Source organism: Dasypus novemcinctus, chromosome X (assembly GCF_030445035.2).
Source record: "Dasypus novemcinctus isolate mDasNov1 chromosome X, mDasNov1.1.hap2, whole genome shotgun sequence".
In the NCBI taxonomy this organism is placed as follows: Eukaryota; Metazoa; Chordata; class Mammalia; order Cingulata; family Dasypodidae; genus Dasypus; species Dasypus novemcinctus.
Genome location: NC_080704.1, coordinates 120409195 through 120435779, shown reverse-complemented (window position 1 = coordinate 120435779; position 26585 = coordinate 120409195). Strand labels below are relative to the sequence as shown.

The 26585-nt window shown below is 39.3% G+C and overlaps 1 protein-coding gene across 4 annotated transcripts in view; it reads left to right on the top strand.

The window, feature by feature from the left end:
- The first annotated feature begins 20872 nt into the window (after positions 1-20872).
- Positions 20873-26585, top strand: part of DCX (doublecortin) — a 193348-nt gene continuing 187635 nt past the window's right edge. For 2 of the 4 annotated variants that reach the window (XM_058292293.2, XM_058292296.2), the window contains exons 1-2: positions 20873-21065; positions 22773-23158. In XM_058292293.2, coding sequence (XP_058148276.1) covers positions 22795-23158 — 364 coding nt within the window. In that variant the 5' untranslated portion in view covers positions 20873-21065; positions 22773-22794. The other 2 variants (XM_058292297.1, XM_058292294.2) reach the window with 2 other exon arrangements.

Sequence of the window (26585 nt, the reverse complement as noted above, 5' to 3'; positions counted from 1 at the left end):
GTCTAGTCTCATTTATTCAAATTAGGGTACCTTGGGTTTCTTGGACATGTAAGTTCATTTCTTTCGTGAGAGTTGGGAAATTTTCAGCTATTAGTCCCTCAAATACTTTTTCTGCCCCCTTTCCCTTCTCTTCTCCTTCTGGAACTCCAATGAATTATGTTGTTGCATTTTGTGTTATCATTCAACTTCCTGAACTCCTATTCTATCTTTTCCATTCTTTTATCTCTTCAAATTCAGCTGTTTTCTTTTCTGTATCACTTATTCTTTCTTCTATCTTTCTGCATCTGCTGGTTTATGCTTTGGTGTGTTTTTAATCTCACCTATCGTGTCTTTCATTCCCATGAGCTCTGTTACTTTTTTATGCAGGTTTTCAAATTCTTCTTTGTGCTCATTCAGTGTCTTCTTGATGTCTTTATCTCTTCAGACATATTGTCTTTCAACTCCTCAATTTGATCTTGGAAATTTGTATGTATCACATTGATTAAGTTGTCTCAAACCCTGTGTCTCTTCTGGGGCTTTGAATATTCCTTTTCTTGGGCTATTTCTTTCATTTTCTTAGTATGGCTTATAATTTTTAGCTGATGTCTAGCCATCTGATTAGGGTGGTGAGTTTACTCAGATGCTCAATTTCTCTTTTATGTGGAATTTCAGTGGCAGGAGGCTGTTATTGCAGTTCTTTTATTCTTGGTTTAACCTGTTCTAGGTCTTCAACATTGTCTCTGTTAGTTGCTCAAATCTGGGCTCTGGACCTAGTAATGGTTTGCAGAGTCTCTTTCTAGGACCTTGGAAGGGTTGAGGGCATAAAGGCTGGAAAAAGCTCTCTTATTTACTTTTAATTTCCTCTCATGCACTTCTTTGCTCAGCCACCAGATGGCACACTTTGGCAGCCTTCTCAATTCACTGACTGGTCGGAGTGTGTGCGGCAACATGGACTGTATCAATGTGACAGAGGTCCTTGCCTGTAGTCTAAGGGCATCATAATCCAAGACTTCTCGAAAGCAGTTCTCCAATCTTTGCTGGCAGGCTCCTTCCTTTTCCTCAGTAGGAGGTAATTCCACACCTCTCTGTGTCCTCAACAAGCAGTTCTGATCAGTAGAGAGAAATATTGAGAAAGTCAGTTCTCTTTAGTCCCTTGCTGGCTCCCAAGGCAAACAATGGCTCAGCACCACCTGACCTGGAAGGGCTCATGGGGCACGGAAGACCAAATTTGTGAGTCAAATCTTAGCCTTAGGCTGTTTTCCTCTTTCTCCCCTTTCCTGGGGAGGTGAATCCCTGAGACCCTTTGTAACTGGCAGCCTCAAGGCCTGAGAAGCCAAAAGTGTCTATAATATGAGGGAGGGTGCTGGCATTTGCAACTGTGATTTTTAACTCACAGTTAACGCACACTCTTTTCCTTTGTCCCTCTTTCCTCTGGGTGGTGTCCAGCCTTCCCCTGGTGTCCTAAGCCCTAGAAGATTTTTTTTCCAGGCCATTTCTGCATGCCCTCTAGCTATTTTTCAAAGAGAGAAGAGAGTTCTGTGTCTTTCTAGTCTGCCAACTTCCTGGAAGTCTCCTCTATTTTTCAAAAATAATTGACATTTATGTGGGTGTGAAATGGTATCTTACTATGGTTTTGATTCACATTTCACTAATGGTTAATGATTTTGAAAATCTTTTATGTGGTTTTTGGCCGTTTGCAATATCTTCTTTGGAGAAATGTCTGTTCAAGTCTTTCGAACATTTTTTAATAGGATTATTTTTTCTTAGCCCTTAAGTTGTAGGATTTCTTTACATATTCTTGATAGCAAACTCTTATTGGCTATGTGCTTTCTAAATATTTTATCTCAATCTGCAAGTTGTCTTTTACTTCCATTATCAAGTCTTTTGAGGCACAAAAGTTTTAAAATTTGATGAAGTCCCATTTATCTGTTTTTTTTTTCATTGCTCATGCTTTTGGTATAGTCTAAGAAACCATTGCCTAACACAAATCCTGAGGACATTTCCCTATTTTCTTCAAGGAGTTTTATAGTTTTGGTTCTTATATTTAGATTTTTGATCCACTTTGAGTTCATTTTTTGTATATTGTGTAAGGCTGGGTGTTAATACTCATTCTTTTGCATATGCATATTCAGTTTTCCCAGCACCATCTGTTGAAGACACTATTCTTACCTCATTAAGTGTACTTGGCAGCATTGTCAAAAATCAAATGTCCACAAATGTGAGAGTTTATTTCTGAGCTCTACTTGATTCCATTGCTTTATATGTCTGTCCTTGTGCCAGTAATATGTTTTTTTGACAACTGTAGCTTTATACTGTTTCCTTTAATGTTTAGTTTTATTTTTTTCTTCATTTTCTTTTAAATGTTACATTAAAAAAAATGAGGTCCCTATGTACCTCCCACCCCACCCACGCCAGCCCTCCCACATCAACGAACTCTTCCATCATTGTGGCACATCCACTGCACCCGGCAAATACATTCTGGAGAATCACTGAAGCACATGGACAGTGGTTCACATTGTAGTGCACACTCTCCCCCAGTCCACCCAGTGGGCCATGACAGGACACACAACGTCCAGCATCTGTCCCTGCAGCACCAAATAAGACAACTCCAAATCCTGAAAATGCCCCCAAACCATATCTCTTTTTCCCTCTCCCGACCATCAGCAGCCACCATGGCCACACTCTCCACATCACTACTACAATTTCTTCCCTTACTAATCACAATAGTTCCCCAGCAGAACACCATGTACTAAGTTTTAAAATAAGGAACAGTGAGTCCTCCAACATGGTTCTCCTTTTTCAATATGGCTTTGGTTATTTGAGGCCTCTTTACTCATCCACATAAATTTTGTTATTGGCTTTTTCAATTTTGCACAGAAGATTGTTGACATTTTGATTGGGATTATGTAAAATCTGTAAATCACTTTGGAAAGAATTGACATCTTATCAATATTTAGGCTTCCAATATATAAATATTTATTTAGATTTTCTTTGATTTCTCTAAGCAATATTTTTTCACATATATTCCCTTTATATCTTTGGTTAAATTTATTCCTAGATATTTCATTCTTTTTTTTTTTTTAATTTTTTTATTTTTTATTGACTTTGTAATAATATTACATTAAAAATATATATGTGAGGTCCCATTCAACCCCCCCCACCCCCCCTCTCCCCCCCCCAACAACACTTGTTCCCATCATCATGACACATCCATTGGATTTGGTAAGTACATCTTTGGGCACCTCTGCACCTCATATACATTGGTTCACATCATGGCCCATACTCTCCTCTATTCCATCAAGTGGGCCCTGTGAGGATTTACAATGTCCGGTGATTACCTCTGAAGCACCATCCAGGGCAGCTCCATGTCCCTAAGACGCCTCCACCTCTCATCTCTTCCTGCCTTTCCCCATACCCTTTGTCCATTATGTCCACTTTTCCCAATCCAATGCCACCTCTTCTATGTGGACATTGGATTGGTTGTGTCCATTGCACCTCTATGTCAAGAGGAGGGTCAGATTCCACCTGGATGCTGGATGCAATCCTCCCATTTTCAGTTGTAATCACTCTAGGCTCCATGGTGTGGTGGTTGTCCTTCTTTAAGTTGCTATTATAAATGGAATTTTTTCTTGATTTCCTCTTCAAATTGCTTTTTACCAGTATGTAGTAAAACTACTGATTTTTCCATGGTGATCTTGTACCCCACCAATTTGCTGATTCATTTATTAGCTCTAGGAGCTAGGTTGTGGATTTTTCAGGATTTTCAATATATAGGATCATGCTGTCTTCAAATAGGAAAAGTTTTACTTGTTCCTTTTCAAGTTGGAACTCTTTTACTTATTTTTCTTCCCTAATTACTATGGTTAGAACTTCCAGTATAATGTTGAATAACAGTGGTGAGAGTTGGCATCTTTGTCTTGTTCCTGATATTAGAGGGAAAGCTTTCAGTCTTTCACCATTGTATATGCTACTAGTTGTGGACTTTTCACATATACCTTATGTTGAGGAAGTTTCTTTCTATTCCTTGTTTGCAAACATTTTTATCAGGAAGTGGTGCTGGATTTTATCAAAGGCTTTTTCTGCATCAACTGAGATGACCATGTAGGTTTTTTTCCCCTTCATTCTACTAATGCAGTGAATTCGATTACTTGATTTTTTTATGTATTGCATGCCTGGGATAAATCCCATTGATCATTTTATTAGTCAGGGTTCTCTAGAGAAACAGAACCAAGAGATATTTGCCAATAGTATGCGATTCCATAAGAGTCTCTCACACAGCTGTGGGGATGCACAAATCCAGGTTCCACAGTCAAGCTGCAACCAGGGGCTGCAATGAAGTCCAATGAAGGTTCTTTTTTTTCCCAAGTGTTTAAAGTGTTTATTTCAGCACTATCAAACAATAATATTGTCCGAAATTCTGTCCTCACCACTCAGCTACCCAATGACAGTCACACCTGCTCTGAACACTTCCTTTATCCAAGGATCCATCCAAGAGCTAGCAGTATATTAGGAGGACTTGCAGATAATTTCCCTCCAGTTGCTGATGTAAACCACCCCAGCCCTGATCCTGCAGCCCTGGGAGAGGAGTCTCAGCCCAGATATACCCAGATGTTCCAGTTTATTGATCAGGAACTAAAACAGATGAATCAGTATAGCATTAGTTCTGAGCTGGGTTTTCTCATCACTATTTTAAAAGATCAATTTATGGGCAACAAGAGACATTGAGTATGTTAGTTTATTTGAGTGAGAGAAACAAGGGATAGGTATGGCCATTTTCCTGACAGGATGTCTATGCTTTCAGGTATTCTGTTGGTGGAGTCAGGGTGAGGATTCATTCAGCATAGGATGTCTCTGACACTCTCTTTGGAAGCTTCTAAATGCACCTCCAATAGCTGCAATATAAACTGGGTCATGCAGGAACCAGGGAGGGGCTCCAGTGAACCTCAGACATTAGTAATTCTGCCATTTCCACACACAATTCAGAATTCTGAAGGGTCAATTCACCATCCTCAGATGATTTGCCTTGTGTACTCTGTGTCTGAAGATGGGCAGTCAGAGCTGGGGGCACAACCAATTATTCCTGAGGGAAACACTGTGAGGGAACGCAGGGGAAGCCTTGTCTAAACACTACCTTGCAGGGTTTGAGGGATAGGATGCAGGGGTAGACAATACCCACTGAGCACAGGTCCTACTCCCAGGAAGAGTGAGGTCAATGGATGGTTTCTTCTTAGGCCTGGGGCTTTCACTAAATAGAAATTTTCCTCCCAGGAACCTCTATATTGTGTGACTTTCCACTGGATTATCTTAAGTAGGAAAGTTTCATTGCATTTGGAGGAAATATTCTCACACACAGACTCTCCTTTTGGAAGTAGAAATGGCTCTGGCGGTGGTCTCCAGGATCAGATATCTGAGGCAGATCAGGGCAGCCTGTTGAGCCTTTTCCCATCAGACTCAGGAAGAGACATCAGTCAGATTCTCCAAGCAGGACGATCTTTGTAATTCATGACAGAACCAACCAATAAAGGTTCTTGATGAGTTCTGGGAGATGTTGGCTGTCCAAAAATGACCTGGGAAATTCTCTCTTATTGCTAGAATCACTTCCCCCTTTTTAAGGGATTCAAGTGATTGGGTTAAGTGTCACTCACTGCTGATGGCAATCTCCCTGACTGATGTAATTATAACCAGCTATCTATGATTTACCACGGCAGTAGTCAATGGTGATTAAAGTCCATAAATGCCCTTGTATTACAGTTAGCCCAGTGCTTGCTTGACCAAACAACTGGGCACAAATACCTGGCCGAGTCGACACAGTAGCCTAAATATCACAATCATAGTGTACTATTTTTAAAATGTGGTGTTGGATTTGATTTGCTAGTATTTTGTTGAGGTTTTTGAATCTATATTCAATAGTGATATTGGTCTGTAATTTTCTTTTCTTGTGGAATCTTTATCTGGCTTTGGTGCAAGGGTGATGTTGGCTACATAGAATGGATTATGAAGTGTTTCCTTCTCTTCAGTTTTTGAGAAGAGCTTGAGCATGATTGATATCAATTATCTTTGGAATGTTTGGCAAAATTCACCAGTTACACCATCTGTTTTTCTTTTTAGGAGGTTTTTAATTTTGAATTCTATGTGTGAACTAATAATTGTTCTTTTTATATCTTCTGCTTCTTCTTGGATCAGTGTAAATATTTTGTGTGTTTCTAGGAATTTGTCCATTTCATCTATGTTATCTAATTTGTTGGTGTATTACTTTTCATAGTGTCTCATATTCCTTTTTATTTCTCTTGGGTCAGTAGTAATGTACCCATTCATTTCTGAATTTAGTTATCTGCATCTTCTCTCTTTCTATCTATGTCAATCTAGTTAAAGGTCTGTCAATTTTATTGATTTATTCAAAGATCCAAATTTTGGTTTTGTTGATTCTATCATTTTTCATCCCTATTTTGTTTACCTCTGACCTAATTTTTGTTATCTCCTTTTTTCTGCTCACTTTATGTCTATTTTGCTTTTCTTTTTCTGGATACATGGGTAATGAAGTTAGGTCTCTGATTTAAGATCTTTCTTTTTTTTACAGTAAATATTTAGAACTCTAACTTTCCCTCTCCACACAGCCACTGCTGCACCCCATAAATTTTCATATGTTGTGTTTTCATTTTCAATTGCCTCAAGATTTTTCCTAATTACCCTTGGGATTTCTTCTTGATCCAATAGTTATTTAAGAGTCCAGAGTTTAATATTTATATTTCTTGTGAATTTTCCATTTCTTCTTCTGTTATTGATTTATAGTTTTCTTCCATTTTCTATTTTCAGTCTGAAAAACACCCTTTAGCATTGCTTTTAGGGAAGGTCTAGTGGTGATGTTCTCCCTCAGCTTTTATTTATCTGTGAATGTTTTTATTCTAAAGCTAATTTTTGAAAGACAACTTTGCCAGGTATAAAGTTCTTGTTTGGCTATAGTTTCCTTTCAGCATTTTAAATATTGTGTCCTGTTGCCTTCTTGCCACCATGTTTTCTGATATGAAATTGCACTTAATCTTATTGGGACTCCTACATATGTAACACTTTGCTTTTCTCTTTCATTTTTTAAGAATTCTCTCCTGTCATTTTCCTTGGCATTCAACAATTTGACAACTAAGCTTCTGGGCATGGTTCTCTTCAAGTTTATCTTCTTTATGTTGGGCTTCTTGAAAGTTCACATCCATGGCTTTCATTAAATTTGGGAAATTCTCTACTAATATTTCTTTGGATATTCCTTCTTCTTTCTCATTTTCTTCTCATTCTGGCATTCAAATACATGTATTGGTGTGATTGTTGATGTCTCATGCATCTCTTAGACACTGCTCATTTTTTTAAAGTATTGGGGGCTGGGGATTAAATCTGGGACCCCTATGTGGGTAGTTAGTGCTCAACCACTGAGCTACATTGGCTCCCCTGAGTTGGTTTTCTCATTTACTTTGCTTGTTGTTGTTTTCTAGGAGGCACCAGGAACCCAACCTGGGACCTTCCATGTGGGAAGCAGGTGCTCAATTGCTTGAGCCACATCTGCTCCTTGTTCACTTTTAAAAAATATATGTTTATCTCTATTTTTTAATGTTACATTAAGAAAATATGAGATCCCCATATACTCCCTACCCCCCCTCACCCCACTCCTCCCACATCAACAACCTCTTTTGTCATAGTGGCACATTCATTGCATTTGTTGAATACATTTTGGAGCACTGCTCACTATATGGGTAATGGTTTACATTGTAGTTTACACTCTCCCCCGATCCACTCAATGGGCCATGGTAGGACATACAATGCCCAGCATCTGTTCCTGCAGTATCACCCAGGAAAACTCCAAGTCCTAAAAATGCCCCCACATCATATCCCTTTTTCCCTCTCCCTACTCTCAGCAGCTACCATGGCCACATTCTCTACATCAATGCTACAATTTCTTCCATTAGTAATCATAATAGTTTCATAGTAGAATATCAGTAAGTCTACTCTAATCCATACACTATTCCTCCACCCTGTGGACCCTGGGATGGTTATGTCCACTCCACCTCTATATCCAGAGGGGCTTAGATTCCACATGGATGACAGATGCAATTCTCCTGCTTGCAGTTGTAGGCACTCTTGTTTCCCTGGTGTGGTGGTTGAGCGTCTTCACCTCCCTGTTAGCTGGCTGGGGTAGGTCCAATAAAATAGAGGGTAGGACAAATATTACATGACATCTTTGATATGAAATAAGTAAACCAAGCTGTCTCAGAGAGCTAGAGACTGGATGATAGGCTTAAAGGAAGTTGGGGGGGAGAGGAAGGTTATAAGCTGACACCTACATCGGTGAAATCTATGATAAGTTGGAGGTAAGTATTTGTACAGAAAAGGGATAAAATGGGGGCATAGGGGTACCTTTGGGTGCAGCTTTGAGGGCTTGAGGGGGGCTAGGGCTGGGAGGATGGGTGAGATGGCCCATGAAATTGGGGGAGGGTGGGGGAATATTTGGACATAGGAGATTGTCAGGTATGTGGTTGAAACTATAACGATAAGAAGATTCGTTAGAAAATATAATAAGGAAGTTTATCTGTTTAAGATGTTTAAGGGGGGCCATCTGACACAGGGCAGGCTTCTAGGGAGTGTGTGAGTACTCCTTTTGCCATAGTGGGTTACATCATTGGGTTGAGACCCATACAATGAGTGTGAAGGTATACCCACATCCTTTTTCACCTTTTAAATTTTGTTTCTCTTTCTGCTTCTCAGAATTAATCATTTCAAATGTCTCAATTGAGTTAACTGATTCTTCTGTAAACTCTGATCTGCTATTAAATTCCTCTTGGGAATTTTTATTTATGGATATTTTGTATTTCACACCAGTATTGTTCTTTTTTACCTTTTAAAAATGTCTATCTCTTTATTGAGATTGTTGTACTTTTCATTTCTTCTTTTCCTGATATTCTGTTACTCTTTCTCACTCTTTTCCTTCATCTCCTTGAGCATATCAATTATCATTTTTTAATAGTCTTTGTATGATATGTCCACAGTCTGGTTTTCTTCATTGATGATTTCTGGATTTTTTCTCGTTCACTTGGATGGGCCATCATTTGCTTTTTCTCTGTCTTGTAATCTTTTCTTGAACATTGTACATTTTAATATTTTAAAGCATTATCTTTAGATTTATTACCTGATCTGTACATTCCTTAAGTTTGTACACAGCTACATTTATGACAGAGATTTCCTTGATTGCCAGTAGCTAACAAAATCAAACAAACCAATGCAAAAAATCCCTTTCATTGTCTTTGCAAATGGGCTCTGCATTTATTGGTGCTGTCCTTCAGAGTTTAGCCTTCCTATTAAGATCATCCTGAGGTGAATGAAAAGTAACTCTCTCTTTCTGTGACTTTCTATATTCTGTGACATCTGGGTGTATGATCTGATACAGGTCTGCAAATTAAATGAGCTGCTGATATTCTCCATTGTTTGACTGAAATTAGGTCTCTTTTGCCCCATACCAGATTTTTTTCTTTGCTTTTTAGTTAGATCAGGTAAGACATTATTAGACTGCCCCTTTATTTCAAATGCTTTATTAATGTTATGCCTACCTTGTCTCTGTTCATTAAGTGCTGCAATTAGACTTTTGCCAAACTTTATCATCCTCATTGATATCAGGTAGTTCATTTAAAAATTCATATCTTCCACTTTAATCCAGGCCTCCAAAGGATAGTTACTATAGAAATTTTCGAGGATGCTAATGTTCTGTTTACCAATATATTTCTCAATGCCTCCTTGACTTGGATTCTCCTGGGGAACATAGTTTGGAAATGGTTGTGAAAGTTGCACATGGTAAATTCAACAATACTCTTTTAACCCTAGTCTTCAGATTTCTTCCTTATAATTCCTAGGAATTTATGGAATCTTGACTTTATTTCAGCTGTTGAGTTATTGTTGAATCCAGTTTTTGGTCAACAAAAAGAGGAAACAGTTAAAACCACTCTTGGATACTTGAGCTAAGATATAAAATGCAAAATTTCCTGATAAAAATATCCATATGATAAATCTGATGCAGTCTAAAATTATGTTCCATTATCCTTCAGAATCTATTCTCTCACATAGTTTTAGGTTATGGCTAATTTAAAACAACAAAACCTTGTAATTATTTTAGTATAAATGCCTTCTCCTCATGGGTTGGACTTTGACCATTTTCCACTAGGCCATACTGAAAACAGACTCTACTTATAGATCTAGAGGACATTATATTTTTAGAGGTGGGAAATGAAGAGAACTAGCATTCATTTACATGGCAATGACTTCAAGGAAATTCACTACTAGGCATCCTATTGTGATGGATTCAAGTTATTTTATGAATCCCCAAAAGAATAAGATTATGTTCATGAACTAATCCATTCCTGTGGGTGTGGACCCCTTTTGACTGGACTATGTCAGAGAGGCATGACTCAAACCGGGCCTCTGCCTTCCTACTGGAACTTTATTTAAACAGAGACATACACACATAGAGGAAAGAAAATTGTGATTTTTGACCCTGCCATGTGAGAGGAATCAGGGATTTCTGGCAGCTAAAGTTTAAGCACAAAGCCTCCAAAAGACTGGAACAATGGAGAAGCTCAAGGCTGAAGAGACAAGCCATATGCCTGATAGCCCACAGCCAAACTTGGGAAGAAAGTCCAACATCAGAGTCAGAGATTGGGGGCCTGGAAAGAGACAAGCCCTATGCCTAGCTGGCCATGGCTGAGCTCTAGGAGATGGTAGATTCTGGATAGGAAAGGAAGGACTTTGGCAGAGATAGGCCACCATCTTTGCCATGTGGCAGGACACCAGAATCATCAGTAGCTGACTTTGTTCAGAAAGCATCTCTGATGGTGTTTTGACTTTGATATTTTATAACCTTGGAACTGAAAGCTTTAACCCTAAACAAAATTTCCATTATAAAAAACAACTCATTTTTGGTATTTTGGATCAGTAGTCCTGTGACAAACTAAAACAGAAATTGATACCAGGAGACTGGGTTGCTGCTGCCTGCAAATACCAAAAATTTTGGAATGGTTTTATAAATGGGTAAGGAATTTTTTTTGGACAAATTGTGCGATGTTGATAGAAAAGGCATAGATTGCTTTGAAGAGACTGTTGGTAAGAATATGAATCCAAAAGTTACTTCTGATGAAGGCTTAGACAGAAATGATGGCTGGAAAGAAAGTGATCCTTGCTTTAAAGTTGCAGAAACCTTTGCAAAATTGACTCCTGATGTTGGATGGAAGGCAGATTTTGAAAGCAGTGAACTTGGACATTTAAGTGAGGAGATTTCTAAACATAATGTGACAAATGTGGCCTGGCTTCTCCTTGTAACTTATAGTAAAATGTGAGAGGAAAGAGATAAGCTGAGAACTAAACTTCAGGGCACACAAACAAAAACCAGAAATTGATGATTTTTTAAATTCCAAGCTCCCTGTAAGCAAACCCCTGGAGGATAATTCTCTACATGAGGACTTAATTAAACTTGAAAACAGACAGACATTTCCTTGCAAGTCAAGATTGAATATGAGGTTATCCCTAAAGGAATTTGTGGAACTTCATGCAAAACCAATGAGCTATTTGTGAGCTCTGTATGAATGAAACCATTGTCAGCCTGGACTGAAAGGGATGTGGAGGTGAGAGATTGAAGTAAATATGGCTTCCAGAGGAAAACCATGGATGCCTAGGGCTCTACTTAAGTCATTTTCTCAGGCCAAGAGAGAGGCCCACCCATGTGTGAAGAAAGGGTGAATTTTCTGTGGCATTTGAAAAGGGTGGATTTTCCAGCCCATTGTTCAGGGAGATTTGCCTGCCCAAGGCTACAGAGAGGTTGGGGAGAGTTAGGTCACCACCCACTGCTCTGAGTGGTTTGGGCCAGTTCCTCACAGAATAAGGAGATTTACGTTGCCATTCCACTGTTCTGATGGGTTTGGATCTTGATTCAGAGATTAAGGAGAATGTTGCTGCCACCACACTGCTAAGTGGATTGTGACTCTGCCCTAGAGACTGGGGAGAGGGTGACCATCACCCTAATGTTCTTGCAAGGTGCGTTCTAGAGCTCAGCTTCCATCCAGATGATTGGTGAGGTGGAAAAAAGAAGATAACTGTGGGACAAGCCCTTGGATAGGGTGGGCCCCATGAGGCCCTGAGAAAAAGATGATAGCATTCTAGAAATGACTCTCAGACTTTGAAATCTAATGGAGTATGCCTTGAAGGATTTCGGAACTGATTGGGACCTGTGAGGCCTGTTTCCCTCCCAACTTCTCCTTATGGAAATACAAATCTTTTTCCTATGCTTGTCCCTCCTTTTTATATTGGGAGCAGATAACGTGTTTTCTAAATTTCACAGGTCTATAGCCAGAGGAGAATTTTTCTCCAAAACAAGCTGCATGCCTATAACAACTGCTTTTTATGAGATTTTTGTGGAGTGTTTTTGATTGACCAACATCAGTGAGGTGTGACTCAGCTGTATCTCCCTCCTCTTTCTGGAGCTTTATATAAAGGGAGTCACAGAGAGAGACATAGGTAAAGGAAGCTGCCATTTCATTTTTGACTCTGCCATGTGAGAGAAGATGTTAGGATCATTAGTAGCAAAAGCTTAAGCATGAAGCGTCCATGATTCTGGGCCCACACAACAGCTCAAGGCTGAAGAGAAGAGCCATATGCCTAATAACCCACAGGTGAACTTGGGAAGAAAGCAGAGTAGCCAAGACTGAGAGAGGAGGCCCAGAGAGAGACAAGCTCTATGTCTTTTTGCCCACAGCTGAGCACTAGGAGATGATAGATTCTGTAGGGGAAGGCAGGGACCTCAGCAGAGATTAGCCTCTATCTTCACCACGTGGCAGGACCCCAGGATCACCATTAGCTGACTTTGTTGAGAAAACATTTCTGATGGTGCTTTAATGCAGGGATTTCATGGCCTTGGAACCATAAGATATATAAAATTCCCATTTAAAAAGCCAGCCCATTTCTGGTACTTTGTATTGGCAGCCCTGTGGCAAACTAAGACACCTATCAAGACAAGACCACCAGTCTCATCAGACATGGGAGAATAAGCTGCAACTGTTGGCAAAGGATGCTCAGTAGTGACTGAGATTTCAGGATACTAAATTTCATCCAAATAAATGCCAATGCCCCTATTCCCATGATTAAGGTCTCCCCTTTTCCCAACGAATACCACAACTTTCATATAAGAGGTTGGACAGGCCAGAATTCAATTTATGTTGTGATTTATGCATTTGTAAGATCACACCCTGGGCTTGATTTTAGGCTATATCAGCTCTGTGGATACTAGCAATAAATGATTCTTTAGCCAAATAATAAAAGCCCCCTTATTCTTCCAATTGTGCTTCCAGCTAAGAATTTAAAACCCTAAGCCTGTCATTTTCTTTAATCCCTTCAATACAGTCTGAAAGAGCCAGCCCACTCCTTATTTCTTATAGCTGTCATTTTACTGTACTACCCCATTGAAGCAATGACTTGGTTTGTCAAAAGATGGAAGCAAGAATGGATGAGGCTCAAGTCGTTGAGCACCCACCTGTCACATGGGAGTTCCTAGGTCCAGTTCCTGGTGAATCCTGAAAAATACAAAAACAACCAACAAACAAAACAAGTGAAAAAACCAATTCAGGTAAGCTGATATGGCTCAGTGGTTGAGCACTGGCTTTCCACATATGTGGTCTAGGGTTCAGTCCTGCACACCATAAAAGAATAAGATGGAAGCAGTGCAAGTGTCCATGTACTGATGAATGGATAAACAAAATGTGGTATATACACAATGGAATATTATTCGGTTGGAATGAAGTTCTGATACACGTGACAACATGGATGTACTTAAAAGACACCATGTTGAGTGAAATATGCCTGACACAAAGAGACAATTATTGCATGATCTCTCTGATATGAAATAAGTATAATGAACAAATTCATAGAGTCAGAATCCAGAATATAGGTTACCAGGGTATGGGGTGGGGAGAGGGAATAAGGAGTTAGGTCTTTCGTTAGCTTTATTTTTAAAGAAATTTTAGATTACAGAAAAGTTACATTGAAAATATAAAATATACGTGATTCCCATATAACTCACCTCTTCCCCCTCTCACATTTTCTCCTATTGATAACATCTTTCATTAGAGTGGTACAGTTGTTACAATTGATGAACAAATATCAAAGCATTACTACTAACCACAGTTTATAGTTTACATTAGGATTTACAATTTGCACTGTACAATTTCACAGGATTTGACAAAATGTATAATGACCTGTAACTGTCATTGCAATATCATGCAGAACAATTCCAATGTCCCCAAAATGCCCCATGCTATACCTATTCTTCCCTCTCCCTACCCTCAGAACCTCTGGTGATCACTATCTTTATTTGAATATTACAAGTTCTTCCATTACTAGAAAATAATAAATCTATTTTGGTTCATAGCTGTATTTCCCCCTTATGCCCTTATGTTTGTTCATTCCTCAGTCTTGAGGATTTTGGGATGGTCATGCCCATTCTGCTTCTCATGGGGAGGGTGTTTAGATTCCATGGGGAATATGGATGGAACTGTCTTGCTTGCAGTTGTAGATATTCTGATTTTTGGGATGTGTGTTGTTCATCATCATTCTTTTGTTAGTTGTCCTGGGCTAGTCTGATGACCTGGAGAGTAGATGTTGGTTGCAAGTCTGCTGAGATTCAGTGCTTAATCAGCATATGATTAGGCCAAAGATTTAAGTCTCTGGGACATATATTTAATGGGTATAGTGCTAATTATAGGTTCAAATAATACGGGCTGAAAAACCATACATAGGGAAAATATAAATGAGTCTACTTTTGCTACCTTGGGGAGATAGGATAATATATAATCCATGATAAAGGTCCACCAATGGGGTTCCAATTTCCTGAGGTTGTCTGCCTTGCCTATAGTGTCCAGATGTCTCTAACTCCCTCAGGAGCATTCCTTCTTTTTTTTTTTTTTTTTAAACATTTTATTTTTTTTATTTTTATTTTTTAATATTACATTAAAAATATATATGTGAGGTCCCATTCAACCCCACCCCCCCACCCCACCTCTCCCCCCCCCCCCCCCAGCAACACTCGTTCCCATCATCATGACACATCCATTGGATTTGGTAAGTACATCTTTGGTCACCTCTGCACCTCATAGTCAGTGGTCCACATCATGGCCCATACTCTCCTCCATTCCATCCAGTGGGCCCTGTGAGGATTTACAATGTCTGGTGATTGCCTCTGAAGCACCATCCAGGGCAGCTCCATGTCCCAAAGACGCCTCCACCTCTCATCTCTTCCTGCCTTTCCCCATACCCATCGTCCACCATGTCCACTTTTCCCAATCCAATGCTACCTCTTCTATGTGGACATTGGATTGGTTGTGTCCATTGCACCTCTATGTCAAGAGGAGGCTCAGATTCCACATGGATGTTGGATGCAATCCTCCCACTTTCAGTTGTAATCACTCTAGGCTCCATGGTGTGGTGGTTGTCCTTCTTCAACTCCATCTTAGCTGAGTGTGATAAGTCCAATAAATCATATTGTAGGTGCTGGAGTCTGTTGAGGCTCAGGACCTGGCTATCACATTGTCAGTCCAGAGATTCAAATCCGCTAAATATATCTTAAACCCCAACATTAACTGCACCTCCATCACCTTAGCATGAAAGTCTTATGAAGGAAGATCCCATCTGAGTCCAGATTCATCACACATAAACACCAGTTCCAAAAAGGGGCCATCTGACCTGGTAGTTAACCCCATCGGCCATGACCATAACTCCCATGGGTCTCTTTAGCCCTCGAAGGAACCGATATCTGGGGGTTGTATCTGCTTTATCTGTCTCTCTGACTCAGGAGCATTCCTTCTTGAGGCATTATTTACTGTGACAGTCAGTGAGCTCCACCTGAGATGTGCATAAGCATAATCTCTGGAATGACCTCCCAACTCATTTTGAAATCTTAGCCCTGAAAGTCTTTTGTATTTAATATTTCCTCCTTCGTGAAGGTCTTTTTCCAAATTCATTGCTGCTTGGTGCTTGGTAGTAATCCCTTGATGCCAGGGAGGCCCATCCCTGGAAGTCATTTCCCAAGCCAGGAGGAAAGCAGTGAGTCTATATGCTGAGTTTGGCTTAGCAAGAGGCCAAATTTAAGTAACAAGGAGGTTTATAGGAGGTAATTCTTAGGCAACAAATATTCTTAGGCTAAGTTTCACATTTTCAAAAATAAGGCTTATAAGTAAAACAGTAATATCAAAGGCCAGTCATATTGGTCTGTCTTCTTTTACTAGGCACTGCCTATGTACTCTAGAGATTCGTTCTACTCTATTAGAGAATGTAGCAGGACTCCCCAGGATGGGAATTTAATACTTTCTTCATTATTGTGTGGGTCTCCACCCACTGAGATAACACCTCATGACCACATGAACATATTCATATTCCATAGAGGCATGCTGTGGGTGCATCCTTTCCTATATATCCCCCCACCACTGATAACCTACCCCAGTGATCCTCCCTTGCCATTGTAACATTTTTGTAATTCCAAACCTCCCTAAAAACAAAACTAAATTTTTTTCTTACATTGTGCCTTTCATTACTGTACAGAGTTTCTATTTGTGACAATAGAAATGTCCCAATGGATGGTGATAATGTTAGCACAACATCATGAATGTGATTAACAGCACTGGATTCTGTATTTGAATATGGTTAAAATGGGGAAATATTAGATTGTATATATGGTAACAACAACAACAAATCCTTTCCTTTAAACTCAACCAGTCAGATAATTAAACCCAGAGTAACATCGTTGATGGTTTGTTGCCTGAAATCATTTCTGGTATACAACTTTATTACTCAGGGATCAGCTGCCGGGACCAGAATTCATTCAGTGCATTTTAAGAAGAAAGAATCTAACACAGAAAGTTAGGTCCTTAGAAAACTGATGGCAGGTTTGAAGGAGTAGACTCTCAGCCGGCCTTTGGCAAACCATGGAAAATGCTACCTTTGTTACAATCAGGAAGGTGAGGAGTCAGGGAGCCACCACTGGAACCATTGAGATCAGAAATGAATCACTGTAGCTATGATCCAGGGATCAGAAAGTCATTGCTGTTACTGCAATGACATCTTAACATTCACAAAATTAGTGACTGGACAGTAATGCTTCTACAGAAAAATCCAAGCTCATCGTGAATTTTCTTGCCAGTACTAATAACCAAAGCATCAGGAAGATGGGTCCTGCTTCACTCCCAGATTCTAAACCTTATGCACATCTATATAATTGGAAGAATCTAAGTTGCCTGAGAAATGTAGTTCTCATCTCTGTAATTCAGGAAGACACACCTAGAAAGAGGTCAGACTGGATGCTGAGGACCAATTAACCATAAATCCCACTTATACTTAGTCCTCATTTGTTCATTTTCATTACTGTATGGTGTTTCACATATGAATAATGAATAAAATTATTTATATATTCCCATAATTATTGGCAATAGGTTATTTTCACTTTTTAAAAAATTTCAGATAATGCTTAATGAATATTCTAGTGTCTGTCTCCTTGAGCACATGTGTGAGCGTTTCCCAAAAATGGGTACATAGAAGTAGAATTGCTGGGCCTAGGGTGATGTATATTTTCAATTTTACTAGTTACTGCCAAATAACTCTCCAAAATTTTATCAATCTATATTCCTGCAGACAGTGTGTGAGATTTCCATTTGTTTCCTGGCCTTGCCTAAACTTTGTTTTTTTAAAATATATATTTTTATTTATTTTTAAAAGATACTTAGGTTACATAAAATGTTACATAAAAAACATAAGGGATTCGCATATGCCCCACTTCCCACACCTCCCCCCCTTTCCCCACATTAACAACTTCTTTCATTAGTGTGGTACATTCATTGCAATTGATGAACACATTTTGGAGCATTGCCACTAAGCATAGATTATAGTTTACATTGTAGTTTACACTCTCTCCCACTCAGTTCTGTAGGTTATGGCTTGCTTATGCTTTGTATGTCATTCTTTTTTATTTCTATCAATTTCATGGCTGTGAAATATTTAATATCTGATTTAAATTTTATTTCCCTTTTTACATGTCAGGTTGAGCATATTTTTCATGTTTTTTGGCCATTAAGGTTTTGTTATCTCTGTATAACCTGTATGTAGCCATTACCTATTTTTTTTCTATTGGACTTTTGCCTTTGTCGTATTGATATATAAAAATATAAATATGTGTATGAAACAACTTCCTACCCTTTGCTCTAATAGCTTTAAAGTTTTGTTCTTTACATTCAGGTCTTTAAAACAACTGGAGTTTATTTTTTTATATGGTATGAAATATGGATCTAATTTAACTTTTTTTTACATGAAAAGTAATGGTCCCAATATCATGTATTGAATACTGTACGCTTTCCTTACTCTAGCCAGTTCAACAAATACGCAATGAATAACTAATATGTGCTAGATATTTTTCTAGGCACTTAGAATTCAGTGTTAAAAAACATAGATTAAAATGGGATTGTGGGCGGCAGACTTGGCCCAGTGATTAGGGCGTCCGTCTACCACATGTGAGGTCCGCGGTTCAAACCCTGGGCCTCCTTGACCCATGTGCAGCTGGCCCATGCGCAGTGCTGATGCGCGCAAGGAATGCCTTGCCACGCAGGGGTGTCCCAGCGCTGGGGATCCCCAAGTGCAAGGAGTGCGCCCTGTAAGGAGAGCTGCCCAGCGCGAAAGAAAGTGCAGCCCTCCCAGGAATGGCGCCACACACATGGAGAGCTGACACAACAAGATGACGCAACAAAAAGAAACACAGATTCCTGTGCCACTGACAACAACAGAAGCGGACAAAGAAGACGCAGTAAATAGACACAGAGAACAGACAACGGGGGTGGGGGAGGGGTAAGGGGAGAGAAATAAATAAATCTTTCTAAAAAATGGAATTGTGATTGATCTTTGCAAGAAAAACTGGTGGGGTTTTAGCAAACGTACCCCACTCCAAAACACTAGCCTATGAGATGCTCCTGGAAAATAAAATGTTCTGAGGTTTTTAAAAAGTGGGAAGCCTTTTGTAGTAAATTGTCTTCTTGGGAGACTTGCACTATATTTTAGGTATATTAAAGGCTGTGAGATCCCCTCTGTACATTTGTGGATTAAAAAAACTTTCTAAAATGGGTACATATTATTTTTATAGCAATAAAAACTAAATAAATATATTTTAAATACAAAAGTCATGTCTGATATCAAAAAATAAAATAAAAAAATAAAGGCTGTGAGAAGTGTTGTGATAAAGAGAACTGTTTAATTTTGTTGAGCCCAATACTTTTCAAACATTTTTGACCATAGAACATTTTTTTTCCATTTGTAAAGGATACCTATTAACACCCACATATCTTACACATGGAAATACTGATCTTGTCTAGCCCTCGACTCTCTGGTGCATGTAAAACTAAACAAAGTCACATATCACAGCCTGTTTCCTAAAGACATTTTGCAGATTTGTCCGTAGTGCTGCAAAGCCTATATCATGAGGAAGATTCCCCTAAGATCTATTCCAAATCCTTTATATTTAAGATTTAGCATCCATTCATTTTTATATTCGCAGCAGAAATAAAATGATTTTGAGTTCTGGTACAAAATTGCGTATATTCTGAAAGCTTATGATGTGCAAGAAAGAAGTTTTAAGACATTGGCCTTGTTGGACAAGGAAGTTCTACCATTTGTTTATTATTGGCTGGAATCTGCATAAGTTCCTGTTGTTTTCCTTGATATTTCTCTGCCACTGACCTGAATAACACTGATTAACCCAGAGGTGGTCACAACATAAAGCAGAAACACACGGAAGAGAACGAGGCAGACACATGCACTGCCCTGAGGCATTTATTTAGAAACCAGGAGAGCAGTACCGAGGTGATGAGAGTATTTGGGCAGGTTGCTCACTTATGGCTATCCACCCAGCTTAACACATATGGTTAAGGCTTTGCTGAGCCAAGACTTTCCAGAGAAGGAAGATAATATTTTTTATTCTGCTTTAGGGCAGTTTGCATTAAAACACAAGCACAGAAAGTATTTAAATGTAAGGGAACAACAGCCAGATTTTCTTATCAAATTATCATAATTATTTAACATGCTATTAGCTCTTAGCTTTTTTGAAGCTAAACAATGAAAGCTCAAGGCAACTACATATTATTTCACATAGCTTCAACTGTAAAGATGGTAGTCCACTCCGCCTTTATTCTCTCACCCTTCTCTTCTTTTGTCCTGTAATTTGGCTTGTCCTGTTTTAATGCTTCCATGCCCTTTATTACATAATTGATACAAAGAATCCAATTACTGACAAGTGGACAGTTTGAGAAGAGATCTGTCAATATTTACTTTGTTGTCATCATGCCCTCTTCACATTGGATTTGAACTCTTAAACTAGAATTAAAGTATTCCATTAACTAAATTTTACACCAAGCTAAAAGGTCTTTGGGATCAGTCCTTTTTCAACCTCATCCTGCATGAAATTCTGGAATTATTTTCTCCTTCCCATCTCTTTCTTCCTCCACATTTAGTCTACTCCACCAAACCTCCTTTTCAAAACAACCAGTTGTTGGATGCAGGAACAATAACGTCTTAAAAATTTTGCAGATTTGATTGTTTTCTCTCAAAGGAGTGATAGGAATAGAGCTACAGTTTTTCAGAAGCCCGTTTTGACTGTATTAGCCTAGCCCCCATGCAGATTAGGCCAAGGGTTTGGCCAAATGAAATTTCCAATTCCCTAAAAGAAAAGGTAGCACATTGCACATTAGAGCATTCTGAACTTGTCTGAACAATCTTTTTGCCACCGTGCAATTTCCTGTTGGTTATACATAAAATCGTTCTCTTAAATCTGCCTGTGAATTGAAAAAAAAAAACCACACATGCAATTAATCATAGGAGGTTGGGGGGATTCACTAAGCCTGAGTCACAGAGCAACTGGATAAGGCACTAGGACCTAGAAGGCATCTATCCACCCTGGCAGGAATTTCTTGCTTGGAGCTCGGACAACAAAGGCATAGAGAGATTGGTTTTCTTTCTCTCAGCATCTCCACCTAACCAGCAGAAAACCGGTGAGTAGGGCTTTCAAGGGCTTTGAGGCAGAATGTAACAGATGTCAAACGGGAAAAGCACAAGAAGGCAAAGCATTCTCTCTCTCTCCTCCTCCTCCTACTTCTCCTTTTTGCTTTATTATATCGGATTTTTCCTAAGTCTTTACCTGGGATTTGCCTTTGGAAAAGTGAGTTTGATGTTTCTTTGTTTTCAGCTTGATGCTTATTTAGAATAATACCACCCTAATCATAAAATCAAAGTGAAATGGTACTGGGAAGACTGGGGAAATGCTTGCTCCTTGTCTTGAGGAGGTGGGGTCTCTCAACACTGCAGGTTGTCTGACAGAGACAAAGCTGAGCTCAGCACAGATCACGGTGACATTGGAAGAAAAGGGGGGACAGAGCTGGGAAAACCTATTAAGCACCAGTCCTTTTTTATCTCCTGTCCTCCAGATCCCTTGCAAATATGTCAATGGGGCAGTGTGTAGCCGCCAAACCCTGTTTGCTTTGTGTCTTTTTATTTCCATTTGTGAAATGCATGTTAATAGTGTGGTTCCTTGGATGCCCCTACCTTTGCTAGAAATTGGGAGCTTTGATTGTATTTGGTTTCATGTTTTGGATTTTTTTTTTGGTTCAGCAGGAGAGGGGAAAGCAAAGACCGACAGATGACCATCTTTTGCCTTAGTTAATGCACCTGGGCAATAGATATGTTTTGGGATGAATTGCCCTATGTGAGGGCAAAATGCCCCTTCAGTCAGGGTAGAAACCCAGAACAATAAAAGGTGTGCTTGCTTCCTAAGGTCCCATATGTTTTCAGGGACTCATTTGGGAGTCTTTCAACAATTAAATTATGCCATTAAAAGGTGGGGCTGCAGTAGGTGGAAGGGGATAAGGCACCTTAAAAAAAGAGAGAAAAAAAAAGGGAAGGATTTTGTGACCAAATGTAACAGGGGAAAGCAGAGCTAATAACTTGTTAAATAACTGATTTTTCTAATCCTTTTCTTCCAGCTTATTTCTTTTGAATTGTCGGATAGCTGCAACAGCTTGGTGGGAAAAGGGCTTGATGAATAGCACAAAGAGGCTGGCTAGTCCCTGGAGGCTATCCCTTTAAATGAGAATCCTAGCTTATTCTGGGGGAGGGGATGCACACATTACTGTAGGAGAGAGGGTTTGGAATTAAATTAAAACACCCCGTCTTAGTCATTGTTCTGAGGTGCAAAGACTGCTTCCTAAACTGGAGATGCTAACCTTGGCTAGCTCCTTCTGTTCTCTTCAAAAGGAATTTTGTCAGGGTATGGATTCGTTTATAACTGTTAGTCATGTGGGCATGTGTGAAGAAATAGATGCCAGTTTAAATGTATTTAGCCTGAAGTTACATTTTGATAGGAGCCACTGTCAGTAAGTCCCAGGGTTTTAAGCTATTTCAAAATTCCTCCCTTCCTTCTGCTTGGAACAGTGCCAGAAGTGCTTCCCTCCCTATTTCTCACCCCAACCCCCACAACCACCAACACCCCCAGCCCTTCCTTCTTCTCTATTAAGATCAATATTCCTGCAGGTCAGGGGCAAGCAGCAGATGGACCACAGGCTTTTTCAACCAGTTCTCACAAGCAGCAGATTGCAAATCTGGATCTGGCTAATTAAATTCTATTCTTTTTTCCCCCTTCTCACCCTTTTTTTCTTTTCCTCTTTTTACCCTTTCCCACTCCCACTCCTTTCTTCAACACTCAGGTCTCTGAGATTCCATCAAAATATGGAACTTGATTTTGGACACTTTGACGAAAGAGATAAGACATCCAGAAACATGCGAGGCACACGGATGAATGGACTGCCTAGCCCCACTCACAGTGCCCACTGTAGCTTCTACCGAACCAGAACCTTGCAAGCACTGAGCAATGAAAAGAAAGCCAAGAAGGTACGTTTCTACCGCAATGGGGACCGCTACTTCAAGGGGATTGTGTACGCTGTGTCCTCTGACCGTTTTCGCAGCTTTGATGCCTTGCTGGCAGACCTGACTCGATCTCTGTCTGACAACATCAACCTGCCTCAGGGAGTACGATACATTTACACTATTGATGGATCCAGAAAGATTGGAAGCATGGATGAACTGGAGGAAGGTAATTCAAGGAGTGGGTGGTGGTTCTTCATGGGAAGTGGCACTATTGTTTATGGTTACATTTCTTGGATTACATCAAAAGAAATTAGGAAATATATTTGTCATAAAATCAAGTTGATGCTCAGATTTCTTATTCTTCAGCTATCAATAGCACTATCAGACATCGCCTTTTATACCCTCAGTTTCTGCTGAGGTAGGGTGATAATGTATTGTGCTCATCTGCCAGAGTATACAAAGGAAAATCTGAAATGTGGCATTTACTCCGAATTTTGTTCATAATTAACCTTGAGTAGCATTATTTAGGTAGACCACAAAATCATTAGAGGTGTTGTGATGAAGAAAGGTTGATTGTGTTAGCAGAGAGAAGGAATTATACCCAAATTTCCTTTGAACTGCTGAGAGATAATTTTGTGAATTGCAGCTCATTGGAAATATGTTCTCTAAAAGTAGGATTTCCTGGACAAACTCACAGATGATTATACTTTTAGGTAATTGGCCACTGCTCAGCTGTTGCTTCTAAAAAGCCCACTTCAGGGTGTGTCCCTTAGGCTGGGGTCATTGGAAGAAATGCCAAAGAAAGCTGTAGGTATGTCTGGTATTTTAATAAAGACCATTCTTATTAGAATAGGAACTGACTCACTGAACGTAAATATCTTTAAATCTCCTGTAGATTGTGGTTTTGTGACTCTATTTTCTAACTAGATTGCTGAAAATATTGACAACCTGTGCACCCACCAGTAAATAGGGAAAATACAAGTTCTTGCCTAATGTTATTCAGCCTAAAAGTCTTCTTTTTGATCATCTCGAAAATAGATATTGGGACACATTCTCAATACTCTCACGTTTACCTTATCCAATCAGTAATGCTGAGAATGCCTCCCTACTGCCACTTTTAAATTAGTGGGTATAATATATGTGACCAATTCATCCTGATACAATGCTTTAAAGGACAGCCTAAAGGAGTGGTGATAATGAAAATATTCACCCCAACATCCACCCACACTCTCCAGCCCTTTGAGAGCAGGCAGATATCTAAAGAAACCAAATTCTGAAATGGCCAACGGGAAGGACCAAAACTGGATGGAACATGGGAGAGTGTGGGCTATGATGTGGACCATTGACTAGGGGTGCAGTGATACTCAGAGATGTACTTACCAGGTGCAATGGATGTGTCACGATGAGGGGAGAGAGTATTGCTGTGGGGGGAGTGGGGGGTGGGGGCGGTGGGGTTGAATGGGACCTCATATTTTTTTAAAGTAATTTTTAAAAATAAATAAATAATTTAAATTAAAAAAAAAAGAATGCTACGAAAAGAAAAAAGAAAAAAAGAGTGAGAGATCAAAAACTGTGAAATAACTCTCTCTACCATTCAAATAATAAAACAACAGCAATATTTACTGGGCACCACAACAATAAAATGTGCTTAACATTGAAAAAAAAAAGTATATTAAATAAATTGGTGTAGGATGTCCAGCCTCTGCTTCACTGATTCTAGGTTTCTTATGTTCTTAGACAATGGAGCATGCAGGCCTTCCCTTGTATAAGACCACAGTTTTCTCAAGTAGCTGTTATTTCCCAGGCTGGGAAAAGTACTTGTGGACAGTTACTTAGAAAAGACAATGTCCATGTGATTGTTGGATGTAGGTCTCAGGGTTCAAGGCCAAGGATTTTCTGCATAAGTGATCTTGAAAGACAATATCAAGGAGGATTAGGTTATTTGCTCATGTACGGCCAGGCAGAAGTTAATCCTAGCCCTTTCTTGACCTGTCCTAGCACATATCTTAAAATAAAGGAGAGTCAGGATAAACTTCAAGGACTTGATGCTAGGTCCAGGGAGCTGTCCAAAAGAGTAATTGGTTGGGTGCCTTTTGTCATTGTAAAATCCAGATCTCAATCCAGTTTGAAGGGTTTTTCTGCAATAATTTTCAAAAACAAAGCATCCTGAATCACCAATTATGTCCTCGTTTCCACCAGCTATGATCTTCTGAGGACCACAATGTATGCAAGGGCAGAATTTTGACCCATGTGATATTGTATAAGGAACAAGGATTAGAATGTTCTTGTTTCTGATATGAGAGGTGTCATGCACAGATTTTCCCACCAAATCCATTTTTAACAGCTTAAGGTCAAACCCTTGATATTGATTTTTTTCTTCCTGGATATGTGTGTGTGTGTTTGTGTGTGTATTGAGAGTGTGAGTGTTGATTAAGATACAGTTCAATAAAACTAATAAATGTAATTGTGAAAAGATTGCAGTTTTCTTTTCCCTTGAGTCCTACCAGACTCTACTCCTTTCATCTACCACTCCTGGGAGCAATGGTACATCCTGATGAATTTCCAGACTATGTAGAATGTGACTGGGCTTAGTAACATTTGTTTATTTGTCATCTACAACCACAAGTCGCAGTAGACCTTGAGCCCTACTAGTCCTGAATTCTGCCCATTCAGTTAAATAAATCTCTGAGGTAGTGTTGAGTAATGTGACCAATTTTCCTACTACCACAGAAGCAGATGCAAAGGGCACTGGGATGAGGAGGGTAGATAAAATGAGTTGTTTCTACTCTATTTTGTCCTGTGAAATACTCAGTAAATCTAGGAGTGGAGGAAAGAAGTCCCCTCACTTGTTCAATTTTGGAAGAGGCTGAATGAAGTATAACAAATTTACACACCTTGCTTCCCATGAGGTTTTAAATTGAAAACATTTGGAAAGTTTGGAAAAATCCCTGGGTGAAGAATTGGAGTAATTTGGTTCTAGTCATAGACAGAGGAGATTGTAATGGGAAGAGAAGGCTCTGGAGTCAGAAAAACCCTGCTTCAAATCCAGGGTCTGCCACTTGCTATCTTGTGTGATCTTGGGAAAACCATTTAGATTTCTTGAACCTCAATTTTTCATTTGTAAATTGGGAATAGCAACTTTGAAGATTAAACAAGAAAATGGATATGAAGTACTTAGTATTCTGCATGGCACACTGTAGCACTCAATAAAAAATAGCTATTATTATTTGAGTCATCCTGGTTTATAGCTGGTTAGCTACATACCATAGGTTTGTCCTTAACATCACTGTGATAAATGTTCTCTCTTTTTCAAAGTGACTTTATCAAGGTAGAATTTGCATTCCATAAAGATCACTCATTTTAAGCATACAATTCCATGATTTTTAGAAAATTTACCAAGTGATGCAACCATCACCATAATCTAATTTTAGGTCATTTTCATCAATCCCCAAAGAAAACCTATAAAATCTAGCTCCCATTCCATATTTCTCCTCAACCTCTCCAGACCTAGGTAATCACTATAATCCTTTAGGTATCCATAAATTTACCATTTCTGGACATTTCACATAAATGGAGTCATACAATAAGTGGTCCATTGTGAAGAGGCCTCATTTATTTTGCATAATGTTTTCAAGGTTTTTACATGTTGTAGC